Below are 22727 nucleotides of genomic sequence, written 5' to 3'. Positions count from 1 at the left end.
AAAAAGTTTCCTATTTTACAGGCAACGACATGTTCGTTTCGGGCTCCTTATGTCGTAAATTTGCCCTTCATCAGGCCGTAATACACATTGTATGGCGGAAAAAACAGCGCAATGCCAGAAAATTACAAAAAATTAAGCACAGGCATCCGGACCAAGCAGATGCACATAAGGATTCTTCCACGGCGTCACGAAAAAAGAACGCTGCTAGAGTGGGAGTCCCACTCTAGCAGCGTTCTTTTTTCGTGACGCCGTGGAAGAATCCTTATGTGCATCTGCTTGGTCCGGATGCCTGTGCTTAATTTTTTGTAATTTTCTGGCATTGCGCTGTTTTTTCCGCCATACAATGTGTATTACGGCCTGATGAAGGGCAAATTTACGACATAAGGAGCCCGAAACGAACATGTCGTTGCCTGTAAAATAGGAAACTTTTTTTAAAATTGCATCAAGCCAGAATATAATATTTACCAATCAGTTTCAATCATTCATGTCTTATGGTATTGAATTGATCATATGAAGACTAATTACGTGGAATTGAAAAAGCTTTTAATATTTTTTGATATTTTGTACCAATAAAGTTTTTCTACAAGATTTTGCCAAAACTGCACTATACCTCCTCGTTCTTTGAATCTAAGTCCTTTTCTATAAATTATTCAGGTTTTATGGGCAAGGTGGATTGCCTTTAAGAGGACTTTGTGTTTTTTGATCCTTCACCTTTCAAAAAAAAGGACGATACCCAATTATATGCATCTAGTAGATCTGACAATAATGTCAGGAACACCTGATCTGCTGCATGCTTGTTCAGGGTCTAGGGCAAACAGTATTAGAGGCAGAGGATCAGCAGGACAGCCAGGCAACTGGTATTGGTTAAAAGGAAATAAATATGGCCTCCTCTATATAATGCTCACTACAGTTGTCCATTAACACAATTTGGACAATGCTGGTTGTAATGCTGGGTTTACACCATACAATTTTCTGTTAGATTTACCTGCCAGATAGCCACTACAGAAGTAAGTGAAGCTAGCCTAAAATTTAACATTTATGCTCAATGCAATAGAACCATTAGGTTGCTTAAAGGAGAACTGTAGTGAGAGGTATATGGAGGCTGCCATATTGATTTCCTTTTAAGCTATACCAGTTGCCTGGCAGCCCTGCTGATCTATTTGGCTGCAGTAGTGTGAATCACACCAGAAACAAGCATGCAGCTAATCTTGTCAGATCTTACAAAAATGTCAAACACCAAATCATACCATAGCTGGGAATTGAACCCAGATCTCACTGTGTGGTGGGCACGTCACCCTAAGCACTGTACCACTACAGAAGTAAGTGAAGCTAGCCTAAAATTTAACATTTATGCTCAATGCAATAGAACCATTAGCTTCACTTACTACTGTAGTGGTACAGTGCTTAGGGTGACGTGCCCACCACACAGTGAGATCTGGGTTCAATTCCCGGCTATGGTATGATGTATACTGGTTTTTAAAATAGTATAATTCCCTGGCAGAAGAGACCCTCCTCCCTCCCGTAGGAGGGAGGAGGGAATAGGTAGAAGGGTAGAAGGGTAGGAGGGAGGAGGGAGGTGGGAGGAGGGAGGTGGGAGGAGGGAGGCCAATTAAAATCTCCCTAGCAGAGTGTGTAGCAGCTGTCCCATAACTAATTAGTGTAGGCAGACAACTGAGTCAAATGGTATAAAGGACCTAGCTTGAAGGGAGGGTGGGCGGGCGGGCTCTCTAGCACTGAAAGCAGTGTGTTTGACAATAACATGTCTGCTAACAGTGAAATGGAGGCTAAAAATTTTGCTCAATACAGCATTATGGGGCGAATCGAACTTCCGCAAAAGTTCGCCTGATGCAGGCGAACGCGAACCCCCAAAGTTCGCCTGGAACCGTTCGGCCCATCTCTACAAAAGAATCGAACAGAAAATTGTATGGTGTAAACCCAGCATAAGTGGTAACAATGCACAATGTCTTAGTGGTGAACAGTGATATTTGTGAGGCAGACAAAGCTTCAGTCCACACACGCCAGTGGGAGGGTCACACTTACCTGCTCTGCGGGTATCATGCCTGCGTCTGCCACCATCTGACGCAGCGCCGCAACTGTGCCAAATAACGGTACGGCCAGACCGTGGCGAATGAACCGGTGCTGCTTAGACTGGAACACTAAAGTGACATTAAGAGCCCTGGAAACAAACACAACCATAGGAAGAGTTATTATCCTACACTAAACAGAGCAGTACAACACATTAGCAATGTCCCCGCCCCACCAGGCTTACAGTCTAATGCTGGGAATACAGGGGTGGACTCTGGCGCTCGATTCTGCGCCCGATCGTCTCTCTCATCTTCCGCTCGTTATTCTTATCTTTTTTCAATTCATTTCAATGACAAATCGAGCGGCAAAACGATGGAACGGTGATCGGAAATTATCTATCTAACCATCTTATCAGCTCAGAATCGACCCATGTATTCCCAGCATAAAGGTGGACCCACACCGTACAATTTTTTAAATATCTGTTCAATTCAAGAATAGCAATCAATTTTTCTGACTGATTGAAAATTGCTAGGTTGTGTATATTAATAAATTGACAATCTTTAGAAAAATCAAAGAAAAATTTCCAGCATTCCGGATCGATAAAAATAATTAAAAAAAAAGGGAAATCCGATCAGATTTTTCAGTCGAATGAAAAGAAAGCCCTCATTTTTTCGGGAGATCCGATCAGATTTATCAAATTGCTGTAAAATCAGATCATCTTATTGTATCGTGTGTGGCCACCTTAAGAGATGAGGGAACACAGGGTACAGTAGGAGGGAAAGAGGCCCTGTCCCATCAGGCTTACAGTCTAGCTGGAGGAGGAGGCGCCTGGAGATGGCAGCCTCGGCAGCTTGCTCTGTCTTTCTATGTTTGTTTTATGTATTTTTGTTTTTCAACATTGCCTTGTGCAACCCAACCCGGATAACCTTCACCAGTGAACAACTACTGAGCATTCGGAACTTAGCTAAATATAATCTACCTCTGGATATTTCATCTACTCTTGATCTTCTGGGGATTCTGACCAGTGGAGCTACAGTGCTGAACCAGGCAGCGAGGCTTAGAAGAAGAGGCAAACGCTCTGGGATCCAGACTCGCTTTCGACGCAGAGGACTGCGCTCTCCACTACCTGGAATCCTACTCTCTAATGTCAGGTCCATATGCAACAAACTAGATGAGCTTCAACTACTGATCAGAACAAAGAAGGACTTTTATCTCTCTGCGGCTATTTGCTTCACAGAAACTTGGCTATCTGAGCTTATTCCAGACAACGCTCTGCCGATTAATGGATTTACACTCTACAGATCTGACCGGGACCCACTTACTTCTGGCAAAACCAAAGGTGGAGGACTCTGCTTCTATATTAATGATAGATGGTGCATGGATGTTACAGTTATTAAGAGGACATGCTCGGCTGGGCTGGAAACACTCTTCATAAACTGCAAACCCTACTATTCACCCCGTGAGTTTTCTTCATTTATTTTGGCTGCTGTGTACATCCCTCCACAAACATGTATGCAGCCTGCGCTCCAAGATCTCGCAGATCAAATCACTGAGGTGGAAAGGGAGTACCCAGATTCTTTTTTTATCATACTAGGGGATTTCAACAGTGCTAACCTTTCCAAAGAACTCCCCAAATACAGGCAACACGTCACAAGCGCAACTAGAGAAGGTAAGACACTTGATCACTGTTACACTACGACTAAGGACTCATATCACTCTGTCAGCAGGGCAGCTTTGGGGAACTCTGATCATGCTGTTATACAGCTTATCCCAACATACATCCAAAGACTAAAAACTGCCAAACCTGTAGTGACCACAGTTAAGAAATGGACTAGTGAAGCTGTAGAAAAACTGCAGAGCTGCTTTGATTTAACTGACTGGAATTTATTTAAAGAATCCTCCAGTGACCTAAATGAATACACTGACGCTGTGACATCATATATTACCTTTTGTGAAGAGTCCTGCATACCCACAAAAAAGTGCACCAGGTACAATAACGATAAACCCTGGTTTACATCACATCTTAGGAAGCTGCGCCTCGATAAAGAAAGGGCATATCGTACAGGCGATAAAGTCCTCTACAAAGCTGCGAAATACAAACTGCAGAGAGCCATTACCGACGCAAAAAAAGATTATTCACAAAAACTCGAGGAAAAATTTTCTAACGCCGACTCATCCACAATATGGAAATCTCTACATGAAATTACCAGCTACAGGAGGAAATCTCCTCCCCCCTCACTACATAACCTGCAGCTTGTAAATGAGCTGAATACATTTTATTGCAGGTTTGACACTACCAACAAAAGCCAAACACAACAAGGCAATTTGCATCTCTGCCACAGGCAAACTGAACACTCTTCCTGCCAGCCAACGTCTCCACCCCCTGCGGTGCCTCAGCAACTACACAACACAGGAGGCCAGACACAATCTATTGACCTGTCCCCAGATGTGCATGCTCTAACAATATGCCAATCAGATGTAAACAGACTCTTTAAAAAACAAAACACCAGGAAAGCAATGGGACCAGACGCTGTGTCTGCGAAATGCTTGAATCTCTGTGCCGACCAATTAGCGCCTGTATTTACAGACATATTCAAAGCATCTCTAGAACTCTCAATTGTTCCTGCCTGTTTTAAAAGCGCAACTATTGTACCAATTCAAAAAAAACAAAACCTGCATGTTTAAATGATTACAGGCCTGTTGCGCTGACATCACTGGTCATGAAAGCATTTGAAAAACTGATAATGACTTATCTGAAATCCATCACAGATCCCCTGCTGGACTCTTTGCAATTTGCCTACAGGCCTAACAGATCCGCAGACGATGCCGTGAACATGTGTATGCATTATGTACTACAGCATTTAGATATCCCAGGAACCTACACCAGGATTTTATTTATAGATTTCAGCTCTGCATTTAATACCATAATTCCATCACTGCTGCACAGCAAGCTCTCCCAGCTACATATACCTGAATCCCTCTGCAAATGGATAACCGACTTCTTAACCGACAGAAGACAGCGTGTTAGACTTGGTAAACTCACATCAAGCTCTCTGACAGTCAGTACTGGTGCACCCCAGGGCTGTGTGCTTTCCCCACTGCTGTACTCACTTTACACCAATGACTGCATCTCCACAGATCCATCTGTTAAGGTTCTGAAGTTTGCAGACGACACAACAGTTGTTGGTCTCATTCAAAACGGGGATGAGTCTGCATACAGGCATGTGGTGGGACAGCTTTCCTCCTGGTGCAGCAGCAACAACTTGGAACTAAATGCTCTCAAAACCATGGAGATGATAATAGACTTTAGGAGATCTCCCCCCCAGCACCTCCCCTTAACCATAAATGGATCCACAATAACCCAAGTAGAGTCATTCAAGTTTCTTGGGTCCACGATCTCAAACGACTTAAAATGGGACAACAACACTGCCACTATTGTCAAGAAAGCGCAGCAGAGGATGTACCATCTACGGCAGCTGAAAAAGTTTGGCCTACCTCAAAATCTAATGGTGCAGTTCTACACTGCAATCATCAAATCAACCATAACATCATCTATGACTGTATGGTTCGGCTCCTGCTCAGCATTAGAAAAGGGGAGGCTGCAGCGCATCATCCGATCAGCGGAAAGGATAATTGGCTGTAGCTTACCTTCCCTGCAGGATCTTTACACTAGCAGGTGCAGAAAGAGAGCAACCAAAATTGCCTCTGACCCCTCTCACCCAGCTCACTCCATCTTCCAGCGCATGCCTTCAGGAGTAAGATTCCGGTCAATCGCTACCAAAACCTCTAGACACAGGAACAGTTTTTTTCCTCAAGCGGTAGCCATACTTAATGCTGAACCACGTTAGAGCTGCCAGGACTGAAAGTAATCAGCACAGAACTAAACATGAACAATTCTCACATTGCTTACTGCCACTATACTTATAATGTCCTTAACTTGTAATATTCACACTGTCTGTCCTTGTATTGTTTTTGTTTGTGTTTGTTAAGCAACTGCCAAGACAAATTCCTTGTAGGTGCAAACTTACTTGGCGAAAATAAATTGATTCTGATTCTGATACAGTAGGAGGGAAAGAGGACCTGTCCCATTAGGCTTACAATCGAATGCTGGGTACACACGGTACGATTTTCCGTGCGATAGATGGATCCGATTGATAAAATCCCTCATGTCCGATATTGCTCCCGACAGATTCTGCGCTAGATTTCTCATAGAAGTGAATGGACAAAGATAAGAAAAACAAGCGAAGATAAGAGGATCGAGCGCAGAATTGAGTGCAGAATCGAGCGGAAAAACACGATCGGGTGGGAAAATCGCACAGAAAATCTTACCGTGTGTACCCAGCATAAGAGATGAACACAGGATATGATAGGAGGGAAGAGGACCTGTTCCATCAGTCTTACATTCTAAAGGCTCGTACACACGTCTGATTTTCGCAAACGACCCGTCGTTTGGACGTCAAATTGGGCATGTGTACAGTCTGTCGTTCAGCTGATAAGTCCAGTCTTATCAGATGAACGACAGACCCCGTCGTTTGCAAAAATCAGAAGTGTGTAAGGTCCGTACACACGCCGGACTGGAGGCAACGACGGGTCCGTCGTCACCTCCCGCTGGGTGGGCGTTCCAGCAGGCAGCCTATCAGCCAATCAAGTGTAATGGTATACACCCTTTGCCTGCCGTACCAAATCTGGCAGGAATTGCATACATTTAGCAGCATTCAGGTGGGAGGCTTCGGTCGGACGCAATCATGGATTACGTCACTAGCAGGTACACCGCTTGCAGGTACTACCCCCTCTTGGTCCCCTCCCAAACCACTCACCTACCAACCGCATCCTGGAAGCTGCAAACAAAGACATTTAAAACCACAAACACATCACATGACAGTCAGGTGGTTTTGGGGGCCCGGTCAGTAGCAGAGCCAGGGAACCCTAAACCCACCATGCCATACCAAGAGGGGGGTACAGGTGAGCCCTGGACCTCTCACCATCAGGGCTCAGCTGTACCTCCCTCTAGGTATGGCATGGTGGTTTAGGGGTCCCGGCCAGTAGCAGAGCCCGGAACCCCTGACTGTCGTGTGAACCAGTGTTTATGGTTACAACCTAAGAGGTCTGGAAAAAAAGGATACAGAAGAGGGGAAGAGGACCGGTCCCATCAGTTTTATAATCTAAAGGCCCATACCCAACCATGCATTTCCAAACTATTCTTCCGACCGGCGATTTTTTTTGAGTGGCAATTGGCGTGGGTACAGGAGGGCGATCAGGCGAACAACGTATAGCGAGCTACGCGCACCGTTAACTGAAGTCACGGAGGACTGGATATTTAAGATCCCCAACGACTCCACGGAAAGTACCGCAATTGCTTGACTGCCCGTTCGCCCCATCGTGTAACGTCAGGAGCAGGAAGCGGAATCGCTGAACGCTTGTCGTCAAGGGGACGTCGCTGGAGCCATCAGGTAGTGAGAATTCAGCTTAAGAGGTGGGGAACACAGGATATAGTAAGAGGGACCAGGATCTGTCCCATCAGGCTTGCAATCTAAGAGAAGGGGGTACACAGGATACAGTAACAGAAGAAGAGGACCTGTCCCATGCGGTCCAAAATCTAAGAGGTGGGGGAACACAGGACACAAAAGGAGGGGAAGAGGAGAAGAGGACCTGTCCCATCAGGATTATAATCTAAGAACAGTAGGCATACAGGACACAGTGGGGGAGGGGGGGGGCATGACCCATCAGGCTTACAATCTAAGAACAGTAGGCACACAGGATACAGTTGGGGTGGGAAAGGACATGCCCAATCAGGCTTATAATCTATGAGTTGGGCAAACACAGGATACAGTAGGAGGGAAGAGGACCTGTCCCATTAGGCTTATAATCCAAGAGGTGAAGGAACACAAGATATGGTAGGAGGGAAGAGGACCTGTCCCACCAGGCTTATTGAGGGAACAAACTATGCAGAATAAGGGGAAGAGGACTAGTCCCATCGGGATTACAATCTAAGAGGTGGTGGTACACAGGATACAATAGGAGGGGAAGAGGACCTGTCCCATCAGGCTTACAATCTAAGAGGTGGGGAACACAGGGTACAGGAGGAGGGAAGAGGACCTGTCCCATCAGGCTTACAATCTAAGAGGTGGGGAACACAGGATACAGTAGGAGTGAAGAGGACCTGTCCCATCAGGCTTACAATTTAAGAGGTGGTGGTACACAGGACACAAGTAGGAGGGAACAGGACCTGTCCCATCAGGTTACAGTCTATGAGATGGGGGTACAGAGGACAGAGTATGAGGAGAAGAGGACCTGTCCCATCAGGCGTACAATCTAGGAGTACACAGGACACAGTTTGAGGGGGAGAGGACAGTAACAGCTGCTAGGCAATACATGACTGGTTGCTCTTACTCGCTGGTGTGATGGCGCTGCAGCCCAACACACCTTCCAGCAGGGTAATTATCAGGATGTGTAACATGGGTTCAACAGCAACACAGACACCATAAACAGTAATTACACATCTAAGTGAAGTGAACACCAAAGAAACTAAACAAGAAAGTAGACCGACACCACCGATGAGCAGAATGATGGCTCTCCCTGCTGCCGCCCAAATGCCCGGTGACGTAAAATACTATTCCCCCTCTGAGTCGTCACAACTCAGAGGAAGATGTAATTTGGGGTCCGGCAGCCCTAAATTACCCTTACGTACCCCACACAGTATAACGATACTGCTATGGGGCGTCTGGCACGTGCTTTGCTGTCCCTTCCTCCATCCATCCCACTCTTCACCCACCTATCCCTCTGTCATCCTCCCTCCATCTCTCTCTCCCTCCACCCATCCATTCTCAAGTTTGCAGCTGGCGCAACGGTAGCGGATTTTATACATAATGGGGATGAGTCTGCACACAGGCATGTGTGACCCTCACTGATAAGAAACTCTCCTTTTTACCTCTTTCCTGCTCTCAGAAGCCATTTTCGGCTAGGAAAGGGTTTTATAGTTGGAATTTCTTATCAGTGAGGGTCACACTGTAGTCACTTCCTGTCTGAGTCAGGACCGAGTCAGCCACTTACATACCTGATATTTAACACTTTCAGGCAGAGAAAGAAAAAAAAGGAACACAGCATAGTTATTTGTGTGCTAGGCACTGTACATACACATGTCTATCTCATCATGTCACTTTGGGTATCCTTTAAAAGGAACCTGAGTTGAGAGGGATATGGAGGCTGAAATTTATTTCCTTTTAAACAATGCATATTGCCTGTCAGTCCTGCTGATCCTAATGCTTTCAGCTATAAACCCTGAACAAGCATTTATAAAAAAGTGTTTCTGACTTAAACAGAACCCGAGGCGGGGTTCTCACAACGAAATCCACATACAGAGGCTGGCTTTGCCTATAGAGCCCAGCTTCTGTTGCTAATCAGATCTGACCGGATTAGCGGCATGCTTGTTTCAGGTGTATGGTTCACTACTGCAACCATAGAGATCAGCAGGGCAGCCAGGCAACTGTTATTGTTTAAAAGGCAATAAATATGGAAGCCTCCATTTATCTCTCGCTTCACATTCCCTTTAATGCTCATAAGACCATGGAGATGAGAATAGACTTCCCCCAGCACCCCCCACTAATAATAAATGGATATACAGTGACCCGAGCAGTGTCATTTGAATTTCTTGGGTCCACAATCTTCAATAACCTAAAATGGGATAACAGCAGCACTGTCACCAGAGGATGCATCTCCTACAGCAGTTGAAACGGTTTGGCCAACCACAGAAATTAGTGGTGTGGTTCTATATTGCAATCATCAATCCAATCCATGGAGACATATATGAGAGTCTGGTTCGGTCCATGCTCTGTATGAGAAAAGGTGGGACTTCATTGCATCATCCGATCAGCGGAAAGGACAATTGGCTGCAGATTTACCTTTCTGCAGGACCTTTACGCTAGCAAGTGCAAAAGGAGTGACCAAGATTGCCTCTGACCCCTCTCACCCTGCTCACTCCATCTTCCAACTTATGCCTTTAGGAGTGAGATACCAGTCAGTCGCAACAAAAAACTTCCAGGCAGAGGAACAAACAGCTTCTTCCCTCAGGCGGTAGCCATGCTTAAAGTGGATCCGAGATAAACTTTTACTCATTGCATAGTAGTGTTCCTTTCATATAGTTTATAGGGCATTCCTCAAGCCAAATATTTTTTTTGTTTTGTTTTAATACTAATAATATTATATAATACTAATACTTCTCTATAAACTAAACAAGCCTCGCTCACAGTTCCTTTTGTGCTTTGGCACTGTAGCAAGGGCTTATGGGAGCTCAGTCTGGGCAGGAGGAGGAGGAGGAGGAGGAGGTTACTAGCCATTGATTTCAGAGGCAGAGGGGAGGAGGGAGGAGGAGGGGGGACTGAATTTATACACAGGCAAGCTGATAGCATCTCCAGCCCTCAGCCTGTGACAATGTGACAAACAGAACATGGCTGCTGTCATTGTATCACAGGAATAAATAATCATAAACCGTTGAAGCCGTTTGCAGTTAGATATGCTGTGTAAACGATCTAAACTTTAGATAAGATATATAGACAGGTTACTTATTCTAGTTATTTTTTCATCTCGGATCCGCTTTAACGCAGAACCAGACTAGAGCTGTTTGTACTGGAAATCATATCAGCACAGTACTGAAAATGATCACGTCTCACCCTGTTTGCTACCACTTATATCCTGTCCTGAACTTGTAATATCTATACTGTCTGTCCTTGAATTGGTCTGTGTCTGTTACAGACGAACTTTAGTGAGAGGTATATGGAGGCTACCATATTTATTTCCTTTTAATAAATACCAGTTGCCTGGCAGCCCTGCTGATCTATTTGGCTGCAGTAGTGGCTGAATAACACCAGAAACAAGCATGCAGCTAATCTTGTCAGATCTGACAATAATGTCATAAACACCTGATCTGCTGCATGCTTGTTCAGGGTCAGTGGCTAAAAGTATAAGAGGCAGAGGATCAGCAGGATAGCCAGGAAACTGGTATTGCTTAAAAAGAAATAAATATGCCAGCCTACTTATACCTCTCACTAAAGTTCTCCTTTAAGTAACTGCCAAATCAAATTCCTGTAAGCGCACATTTACTTGGCCAAAACAAAACGGATTCAGATTCTGATCCACAGAGGGGTAAGCAATTGCAGATGCAGATGTTGTGACCGCACAGGGGCCCCTGGACCAGAGGGGCCCACTAGGGGGCTCTCCATCCATCTGATTAGTTTTTCATTGGCGCTATGTTGGTAATGAACACCTCTATATCTGCATCTGCATAGTGGTAATCCTTAAGGACAACTGTACTAAGAGGGATATGGAGGCTGCCATATTTATTTCATTTTAAACAATACCAGTTGCCTGGCAGTCCTCCTGATCCTCTGCCTCTAATACTTTTAGCCACTGACCCTGAACAAGCATGCAGCACATCGGGTGTTTCTGACATTATTGTCAGCTCTGATTAGCCACATGCTTGTTTCTGGTATGATTCCGACACTACTGCAGCCAAATACACCAGCAAGGCTGCCAAGCAACTGGTTTTATTCAAAAGGAAATAAATATGGCAGCCTCCATATTGCCCTCAATACAGTTGACCTTTATGAAGCTTGCCAAAATGCATTTCCTTTTAAACAATAGCAGTTGCCTGGCAATCCTGCTGATCCTCTGGCCCTAATACTTTTATCCAAGATCAAAGATTAGTTGCATGCTTGTTTCTGCCGTGATTCAGACACTACTGCAGCCAAATAAATCAGCAGGACTGCCAGGCAACTAGTATTGTTTAAAAGGAAATAAATATGGCAGCTTCCATATTCTTCTCACTACAGGTGCCTGTTTAACTGTTTCCTTAGTCTGATTACATCCCTCCGATACTGCAGCTGTCCTTGGTAGGTTTAAGGGCTCCATATCAATACAATGGTTGGGGCCCCGTGTAAAACTCGCACTGGGGCCCCAGGCTCCTTAGTTACGCCACTGCTGATCCATCGTCCCTATGTCCTTCCATCCACCCATCCCTGGCTCCACGCACAACCCCCCCCCTCGCACACACACTATCCATTTCACCATTTCACCCGCTATTCACCCCCCACCCCCCAGGAAGAGCCCCCTTATTCTGAGTTCATGAAGCTGGCACATGGGATTGGGAGGCATTTCAGAAGATTATTCTGTGATCACAAATAATAATTATCATAATAATAATGATCCAATCTTTTTCCCTCTCCCGCTCCTGTATAATTTCCCTTGCTTGCTGTACTAATTACAGGCCGCCTACACGCCCGCTCGCCCGCCACGGAATCTGGGCACGCGCTCCTCTCTGTCGCGGATTCCAGATCAGCGTTTCCACGTCTGTCTAATGAAGTCTAATTAGCAAAATGAATGTTTCCACTGAAAATACAACATGAACAACTTCTAGATGCAACTCTGGCTATTCATCTGCAAACCAACGTCATGCGTGTAAGCGTGCGTTTCTGCTGCCACAGGAGTGAGACTGCAGCATTCAGTATATCCAGACTAGAGTTCTATAGCCTGTTACAATACGCCATTGTTTTCACTTGTTCACATGCAGCTTGCATAGCTACTGAAAGAGGGTCAGAAAACCTCACCCTCCACAGAGGTTTTCATTTACATAAACCTCTTAGAAAAGGGGAGGTGCCCGAGCTGAATTTCCCTCTCCTCACCCTGGAATGCACAAATTAGAGATGCGAAGTTCGGATCTTTTCAATGATCCGGATGATTCGAATCGGATCATTGAAAAGAGCCGGATCTTTGATCCGAATCTCGGATCATTTTAATAGGGAAGCATTCGGGGGGTAAGGAGGGGGGGGGGGGGGGTGAAATGACTAGCAGGACAGGACTTTCCCTGCAGCGGGCAGAGAAGGGGAGGGGGGTGGACACACAGAAAAGGGGAGAAGATGGACAGAGGGCAGGGAGTGGACAGAGAAGGGAGAAGGGACAAGCAGAGAGCAGAAATGTTTGTTTGCACACAATACCCACATGCTGCAATCATATGCTTTACATGTATTTCACCTATATGTTCATCTGTATACTTTCAATGCAAACGTCGCACAGTGAAAGAAAACATTCTCCAAAGCATTCCCAGAAGTGAAGTGCAGCTGTATAGAGCAGTGCAGGAGGATCATATTGCCCTGCAATCACAGTGCCTGCCCTGTCCTAGCCCAGCACGCTGTCTACAAAGTTACTGAGCTGAGCCAAAAGTTTCCAATTTGTTCACTGCGCTACGGAACAGACAGCCTGTAATGAGCAGCACATTATAGCCAGTATGTGTGCTCTACACATATCTGGCAGTGGCACCAATGTCCCCTCTCTCTCATCTAGCTGTCCCTGCAAGCCTGGCTCCCCTCCAACAGAGCGATACCATCCCTACTGTGCTTCCAGGACCCCGCTGCCCGCTGAGAGGGGGCGTGTCGCTCCTGGCCCAGCCCCCTTTGCAATCCGAATCACTCATTTTGATGATTCGGATGAATCGACTCACAAAAGAGATTCGGATCAAAGATCCGAATCGTTCATGATCCGGACAACACTACCACAAATAGGCAGAGAAAAAGTGGCCATACATCTCTCAACTGGGCGGCTGATCATACGATTCGATAATTATGGAATCAGATGAAAATCGGTGCCGCCAAGAGCAACCCCGATCAAAGATTCTACCAAATTCAGGTGGAAATTGGCCGCACGTATCGCACAGACATGCTGGAAATTCTTGGACTGACATGCTTGATTAGTGAGCAGCAGTAACGAAATGCAAGAATCGCAAATGACGTACACAATGGAAACCCCCGGATGCATCCCTAAATGTTAGATGGACCACCACGTGTAATACGCCTGCGACCACGTGGGGCGCTAACGAGGAAGAAAAATGCAGACACATCAGCGGACACTCAGGGGACAGTGTACAGATGAAGTATTAATGCACGGGCGGCTGTGGCTGGGAGGGGTTTGCGGTAAAGGGGCGTGTTCCAAACGTTTAGGGGAACGGAGGCGGCGAGATGATGAGGCCAATTCGCAAAAGATTTCATACGGATATCGGGAATCGGACTGCGGATTATGGCAGCAAACAGATCTCTCTCCGATTAGATTCGATCAGAGAGAGATCTGTCTCTAGGTCAATCGGGTGCCAAAATCGCTACATGTATGGTTAACTTAAAGGGATACTGTAGGGGGGTCGGAGGAAAATGAGTTGAACTTTCCTGGGGCTTCTAATGGTCCCCCGCAGACATCCTGCGCCCGCACAGCCACTCACCGCTGCTCTGGCCCTGCCTCCGGTTCACCTCTGGAATTTCAGACTTTAACCACTTGCCGACCGCACACTCATAACGTGCGTCGGCAAAGTGGCAGCTGCAGGACCAGCGACGCAGTACTGCGTCGCCAGCTGCAGCCTAATTAATCAGGAAGCAGCCGCTCGTACGAGCGGCTGCTTCCTGTCAAATCACGGCGGGGGGCTCCGTGAAGAGCCTGCGGGCCGCCGATGGCGGCTCGCAGGCTAGATGTAAACACAAGCGGAAATAATCCGCTTTGTTTACATTTGTACGGCGCTGCCGTAAGGCAGATCGGCGATCCCCGGCCAATCAGCGGCCGGGGATCGCCGCCATGTGACAGACCACATCCTGTCACTGGCTGCACAGGACGGATAGCGTCCTGTGCAGCCCGGAACACCAGGGGGAGGCAGCAGGTAGGAGAGGGAGGGGGAATTTCGCCGCGGAGGGGGGCTTTGAGGTGCCCCCCCCGCCACCCACAGCAGGCAGGAGAGATCAGACCCCCCCAGCACATCATCCCCATAGGGGGGAAAAAAGGGGGGCAATCTGATCTCCCTGCCTGCACCCTGATCTGTGCTGGGGGCTGCAGAGCCCACCCAGCACAGATCAATCAAACCAGCGCTGGTCCTTAAGGGGGGGTAAAGGGTGGGTCATCAAGTGGTTAAAGTCGGAAAACCACTGTGCCTGCGTTGCCGTGTCCTTGCTTCCCCTGATGTCACCAGGAGCGCACAGCGCAGGCACAGACTATACTGGGCCTGTGCAGTATGCTTGTGGTGACATCAGCGGGAGCGAGGACACGGCAACGCAGGCGCAGTGGTTTTCAGACTTTAAAGTCTGAAATTCCAGAAGTGAACTGGAGGCGGGGCCGGAGCATCGGTGAGTGGCTGCGCGGGACCATTAGAAGCCCCAGGAAAGTTCAACTCATTTTCCTCCGACCCCCCTACAGTATCCCTTTAACCTCCTGGGGACTGCGGATAGTAAAGCCTACGCCGCACTTGTGGCTGTCTAACTCTGATGCTACGTAGGATTTATGTCACCTGCTGCTTTCGCTCCCAACGTGACCATGCGCACACGATAGGGGAGATTAAGCTCGCATACGACAGCTGACATCTCCCCTCAGTGATCAGAAGCCATCGCGATTGGCTCCTGATCACTACGATTGCTGGCCAATCGTAGTGATCACTATTGGCAGTGGCGGTAGGGAGGGAAGGAGAACCTTCCTGACGTTACCTTCCTGACGTTCCCCCGGCGATCGTCGCAAGCCTCCACTCTGCCCGGCATCCCTGCTCGCTCTGACTTAAGTGTTGGGTCCCGGGTTGATGATGTCATCAAGCCGTGACCCGGAACTTAGAGTCAGTGCGAGCAGGGATACCGGGCAGAGCAGAGGAGGCTAAAGCTGCTCATCGCTGGATCCTGGGAGGTGAGTAAAGGCTGATGGCTATGCAGGGGACACTATTAGACTGGGGATCTGGCTGCCTGACCCCCCAAACACCTCCCCTCCCCCCACAGGTAAAATGCCCTGGTACTTAAAGAGAAACTCTGACCAAGAATTGAACTTTACCCCAATCAGTAGCAGATACCCCCCTTTACATGAGAAATCTATTCCTTTTCACAAACAGACCATCGGGGGCGCTTTATGGCTGATATTGTGGTGAAACCCCTCCCACAGGAAACTGAGTACGTACTCCTGGCAGTTTCCTGTCTGTGAACCTTGTTACAGTGTGGGAAATAGCTGTTTACAGCTGTTTCCAACTGCCAAAACAGCAAGCAGCAGCTACATCACCTGCCCACAGTAAAAATGTCGCCATGTAATAAATGTCAGAATATAAATCAGGGATTTAAAATATTTTACAATGGGCAAACACTGACTAAATCATTTATACATAGTTATTGTAAAAATGAAGCACTTTTTTTATTACATTATTTTCACTAGAGTTCCTCTTCAAGGAAGGTTAGGTAGCCGGTCCCCAGAGGATTAAGAACTGCCCATTATTTCAGGGAGAACTACAAAGACACTCTCAGTAAGTTTCGGAAACAGGCACACAGGTCATGTCAAAAGAAATTTGAGGGATTCATGTTCTTTACTTCGGACAACATAGCCTATTAAACTGGTGTGGCTGCTGCAGGAGAGATAACTTGTCTCAACAAAATTGCCCTGACCCGTGTATGACTAAAATCGGGACTTTAGGCAGCGCTGATTGGATGGTGCAGATGGACAGCATGCTGTAAACTACCTGTCAGGCTGTTCTACATGCTGTTTTTATACTATAGTCCAAGCTGCATTAAATGAACATAAAATTGGTATCAGCTCAAAACCTTTAGAATCTTATTAACCATTTCTAATTACTACATAAAATTGTGAAATGAGGGCAATATACGTTTATCTTTCTTATTTCTCTAAAAATAGTGCAATAAGATTTCCTATTTTCTCTGCTCTGTTTCCTCCCTTCTATCACCTTACCGAATGGTTGATTGTTTGTTACCGACAGCTCCAGGCTGGAGATACCGAACATCTCACTTGTGTTACCGCATGCTCTATGCTTTGTGAACTGACATTTACTGACGCATTTATCTCACAAGTCGGTAATTTACCTCACCAGTAGGGATGCAAATATATCGGAGTTCATGCAGGATTATGTAAAATTTTTGTGCAAATATATGCAGCTTGAAAATGGACCAATCAAGTCCCATATTTCAATATTATTGGGAGGGAGTCATCAAAAAGAGACTCAACATAAGATAGACATTAGAAAGATCCACACCAATCAAGTCCCACCCAGGCTTAAATTGATTGGTCCATTTTCAAACTGCATATATTTGCATAAAAATGTGCATAATCCTGCATGAACTCAGAAATATTTGCATCCCATTGATCATTTCTTACTAGTCTTGCATCTACCTCCCTAGATAAGTTGGTCATGTCAGTTTTCCATGTGGTAACAGTGGTAAGGCTCATACACACATCAGACAATAGTCTTTGGAAAATGAAAGATCACAGACCAATCTTACCACCCTTCATGTAGTATGAGAGCCATACCTACACAGTCTATTCTATGGAGCTGAACTCCACATCAGATAGAAATCTTTGCAAGATGCTGCACACACAGATGCTGTACAGACACAAAAGATCAGTATCTGCAAAAGATCTGTTCCTGCCAAAGATCTGTTCCTGCAAATTGCATTCATAGTCTATGAGATCTGCAGATCTCATACACACCTTGTTTAACTGACATTCATCTGCAGATCAGACAATCATCTGCAGATCTGAAAATCCATCCTGGTGGATCTGATCTGCAGATGAATGTCTGTTAAACAAGGTGTGTATGATGATCTGCAGATATCATAGACTATGAATGCATTTTGCAGGAACAGATCTTTTGCAGATACTGATCTTTTGAATTTCTACAGCATCTGTGTGTGCAGCATCTTGCAAAGATTTCTGTCTGATGTGGAGTTCAGCTCCATAGAATATACTGTGAAGGTATGGCTCTCATACTACATGGAAGGGGGTAAAATTGGTCTGTGATCTTTCATTTTCCAAAGACTATGGTCTGATGTGTGTATGAGCCTTAACAATTGACATTTCACAAGAGGTTTGGTATAATCAGCGGTTTTCTGCTTTACCTAATGTCATAATGCTTTGTGAATTGAGGCCAATGACAGAACTTCTCCAGGATTATAAAACGAGTTCTCCATGATATAGGAACTTACCGTGTCTGGCGGAGGGGGATGGGCAGAGAGACGCACAGGAAGGGATCAAACGTATCACTCTGCTTGTGGCAGTGCGGACATGTGAGCGAGGATCTGCAATGGCAAACACATCATTCAGAGAGGCTGTGACAAATATAGTGAAATACAAATTAAGTAAACTAGCTACAGAGCTGAACCCTGTTACCACCAGTATGTACAGTATAAGCCATTACTCTGTGGCTGCACTGATAGTAAACTAGCTGCAGTGTGTGCCAACCTCTGCTGCCTCCAGTATGTACAGTATAAGCGATTACTCTGTGCCTGTACTGACAGTAAACTAGCTGCAGTGTGTGCTGATCTCTGCTGCCTCCAGTATGTACAGTATAAGCTGTTACTCTCTGCCTGTACTGATAGTAAATTAGCTGCAGCGTATGCCGATCTCTGCTACCTCCAGTATGTACAGTATAAGCGATTACTCTCTGCCTGTACTGACAGTAAACTAGCTGCAGTGTGTGCCGATCTCTGCTGCCTCCAGTATGTACAGTACAAGCTGTTACTCTGTGCCTGTACTGATAGTAAATTAGCTGCAGCGTATGCCGATCTCTGCTACCTCCAGTATGTACAGTATAAGCGATTACTCTCTGCCTGTACTGACAGTAAACTAGCTGCAGTGTGTGCCGATCTCTGCTGCCTCCAGTATGTACAGTATAAGCTGTTACTCTGTGCCTGTACTGACAGTAAACTAGCTGCAGTGTGTGCCAATCTCTGCTGCCTCCAGTATGTACAGTATAAGCTGTTACTCTGTGCCTGTACTGACAGTAAACTAGCTGCAGTGTGTGCCAATCTCTGCTGCCTCCAGTATGTACAGTATAAGCTGTTACTCTGTGCTTGTACTGACAGTAAACTAGCTGCAGTGTGTGCCCATCTCTGCTGCCTCCAGTATGTACAGTATAAGCTGTTACTCTGTGCTTGTACTGACAGTAAACTAGCTGCAGTGTGTGCTGATCTCTGCTGCCTCCAGTATGTACAGTATAAGCTGTTACTCTGTGCCTGTACTGACAGTAAACTAGCTGCAGCGTGTGCCCATCTCTGCTGCCTCCAGTATGTACAGTACAAGCTGTTACTCTCTGCCTGTACTGGCAGTAAACTAGCTGCAGTGTGTGCTGATCTCTGCTACCTCCAGTATGTACAGTATAAGCTGTTACTCTGTGCTTGTACTGACAGTAAACTAGCTGCAGTGTGTGCTGATCTCTGCTGCCTCCAGTATGTACAGTATAAGCTGTTACTCTGTGCCTGTACTGACAGTAAACTAGCTGCAGCGTGTGCCCATCTCTGCTGCCTCCAGTATGTACAGTACAAGCTGTTACTCTCTGCCTGTACTGGCAGTAAACTAGCTGCAGTGTTTGCCGATCTCTGCTGCCTCCAGTATGTACAGTATAAGCTGTTACTCTGTGCCTGTACTGACAGTAAACTAGCTGCAGTGTGTGCCTATCTCTGCTGCCTCCAGTATGCACAGTACAAGCTGTTACTCTGTGCCTGTACTGATAGTAAACTAGCTGCAGTGTGTGCCTATCTCTGCTGCCTCCAGTATGTACAGTACAAGCTGATACTCTGTGCCTGTACTGACAGTAAACTAGCTGCAGTGTGTGCCTATCTCTGCTGCCTCCAGTATGTACAGTACAAGCTGTTACTCTGTGCCTGTACTGATAGTAAACTAGCTGCAGTGTGTGCCTATCTCTGCTGCCTCCAGTATGTACAGTACAAGCTGTTACTCTGTGCCTGTACTGACAGTAAACTAGCTGCAGTGTGTGCCTATCTCTGCTGCCTCCAGTATGTACAGTACAAGCTGTTACTCTCTGCCTGTACTGATAGTAAACTAGCTGCAGCGTGTGCTGATCTCTGCTACCTCCAGTATGTACAGTATAAGCGGTTATCCTATGCCTGTAGAGCTGTACAGAGGCGCCAGTAGGATAAAAGTCACTAAAACGTTTAAAACGTTTGGGATGCGGTGGTGGACCAGCCAACCCAAAACAGACACAGGTACTGTCAATTCAAGTAATAAATAATTTATTTATATACTCCTCAGACAAGTTGCAACGCGTTTCACGGGCAAAATCCCACTTCCTCAGGCAATAAACCACAGGAGTGATACACAGCACGGAGTCTCTCACTCTGTTCACAGAGGTGCCAAGCGTATCTTGGACTCCGTGCTGTGTATTACTCCTGTGGTTTATTGCCTGAGGAAGCGGGATTTTACCTGCGAAACGCGTTGCAACTTGTCTGAGGAGTATATAAATAAATTATTTATTACTTGAATCGACAGTACCTGTGTCTGTTTTGGGCTGACTGGCCCACCACCGCATCCCGAATGTTTTAAACGTTTTTAGTGACTTTTATCCTACTGGCACCTCTGTACATCTCTACACATCAATAATCCACCCTTGGTGGAAGGGTGTTACACCCTCTTTTTTCCCCCTATCCACAGAGAGCGACATCTTAATCCTGAGTGGGGACAGGCTTGTTCTCCCAACCTGCCTTTTCAGTGGTTGCCTTGGAGGTAACCCTGGTTTGTAAGTACAATACTTATGTTTCATCATTATCATTCGCATTCCTCCAATACAAACTACACTATATTGGGCTCTCGGTTTTCTACCTTTTATAATCCTATGCCTGTACTGATAGTAAACTAGCTGCAGTGTGTGCTGATCCCTGCTGACCCCAGTATGTACAGTATAAGCTGTTACTCTCTGCCTGTACTGATAGTAAACTAGCTGCAGTATGTGCTGATCCCTGCTGCCCCCAGTATGTACAGTATAAGCTGTTACTCTGTGCCTGTACTGATAGTAAACTAGCTGCAGTGTGTGCTGATCCCTGCTGACCCCAGTATGTACAGTATAAGCTGTTACTCTGTGCCTGTACTGATAGTAAACTAGCTGCAGTGTGTGCTGATCCCTGCTGACCCCAGTATGTACAGTATAAGCTGTTACTCTCTGCCTGTACTGATAGTAAACTAGCTGCAGTATGTGCTGATCCCTGCTGCCCCCAGTATGTACAGTATAAGCTGTTACTCTGTGCCAGTACTGATAGTAAACTTGCTGCAGTGAGTGCTGATCTCTGCTACCTCCACTATGTACAGTATAAGCGGTTACGCAATGCCTGTACTGACAGTAAACTAGCTGCAGTGTGTGCTGATCCCTGCTGCCCCCAGTATGTACAGTATACGCTGTTACTCTGTGCCTGTACTGATAGTAAACTAGCTGCAGTGTGTGCTGATCCCTGCTGCCCCCAGTATGTACAGTATAAGCTGTTACTCTGTGCCAGTACTGATAGTAAACTTGCTGCAGTGAGTGCTGATCTCTGCTACCTCCACTATGTACAGTATAAGCGGTTACGCAATGCCTGTACTGAAAGTAAACTAGTTGCAGTGTCTGCTGATCTTTATTTCCAGTATGTACAGTATACGCTGTTACTCTGTGCCTGTACTGTTAGTAAACTAGCTGCAGTGTGTGTTGATCTCTGCTGTTTCTAGTATGGTATGTACAGTATAAGCTGTCACACTGCAGCTAGTTTACTACCATTACAGGCACAGAATAATGGCTTATACTGTACATACTGCAGTGTGTGCTGATCACCGGTACCTCCAGTATGTACAGTATAAGCGGTTACTCTGTGCCTGTACTGATAGTAAACTAGCTGCAGTGTGTGCTGATCTCTGCTGCCTCCAGTATGTACAGTGTAAGCTGTTACTCTGTGCATGTACTGATAGTAAACTAGCTGCAGTGTGTGCTAATCTCTGCTACCTCCAATATGTACAGTATAAGCTGTTACTCTGTGCCTGTACTGATAGTAAACTAGCTGCAGTGTGTGCTGATCTCTGCTACCTCCATTTTGTACACTAGAGGCCATTACTGTGCTTATACTGATGACAAATTGGCCGCACCATGTAATGATTTTTGTCAGTGCAATGCTACCAATTTCAAGGTGAAGCACATGTACAAATTTGTACAGAACCGCTGGAATGCAATAATGTGTCAGCTTGTTAATTGTACAGAGCCACAATATACCATACATGCAGACTGTTTCAGATTGGTTGATACTCATCAGTGCATGGCATGGATGAATATGGTAGCATGGGGTAGGACTTGAAGCACCCAGAGTTGCAGTTTGCCCAGCAACCTCATGGTGAACCAGAACGCCTAACAAGCTAACATCATTGCATTCCAGCTGTTCTGGAGGTGGGTTTAGGGACAACAAAGGGATGGTTTGAATATTCAGCACTGATGCATTGTGGGAGACATCTCAGAGCTCACTCCAATCTGAATAATCACAAATCCCTCCTGAAGAAGGCACTTTTGTGGATCCGAGATGAACTTTTACTCATTGCATAATTGTGTCCCTTTCCTATTGTTTATAGGGCATTCCTCAAGCCAAACACCGTTTTTTTTTTTCGTTTTAATACTCTAATTCCCTATAAACTCAACAAGCCACGCCCACAGGTTTTCAGAGAGCCAAGGCACTTTCAGACTGTAGCAAGGGCTCATGGGAGCTCAGTCTGGGCAGGAGGAGGGGGAGGTATTACTAGCCAGAGATTTCAGAGGCAGAGGGGAGGAGGGAGGAGGAGAGGGGAGGAGGAGGGGGGATTAGGTTTTTTTGCTCAAGATACAGATAAGCCTGCCTCTGTGTAATGTTTACAAACAACATGGCTGCTGTCATTGTATCATAGGAAGAAATACCGGTAATCAT

At 46.0% G+C, this 22727-nt stretch overlaps 1 protein-coding gene across 1 annotated transcript in view; it reads right to left on the bottom strand.

The window, feature by feature from the left end:
* Window positions 1–22727, bottom strand: part of USP43 (ubiquitin specific peptidase 43) — a 130783-nt gene that overhangs the window by 26695 nt on the left and 81361 nt on the right. Inside the window, exons 4-5 of the mRNA XM_068263425.1 lie at window positions 18006–18098; window positions 2041–2176 (exon numbers count right to left, since the gene is read on the bottom strand). Coding sequence (XP_068119526.1) covers window positions 2041–2176; window positions 18006–18098 — 229 coding nt within the window. The remainder of the gene's footprint in view (window positions 1–2040; window positions 2177–18005; window positions 18099–22727) is intronic.

The sequence above is a fragment of the Hyperolius riggenbachi genome, chromosome 12 (assembly GCF_040937935.1).
Source record: "Hyperolius riggenbachi isolate aHypRig1 chromosome 12, aHypRig1.pri, whole genome shotgun sequence".
Classification (NCBI taxonomy): domain Eukaryota; kingdom Metazoa; phylum Chordata; class Amphibia; order Anura; family Hyperoliidae; genus Hyperolius; species Hyperolius riggenbachi.
Note: the sequence above shows the minus strand (reverse complement) of the source record. Positions and strands in the feature narration are given on the sequence as shown.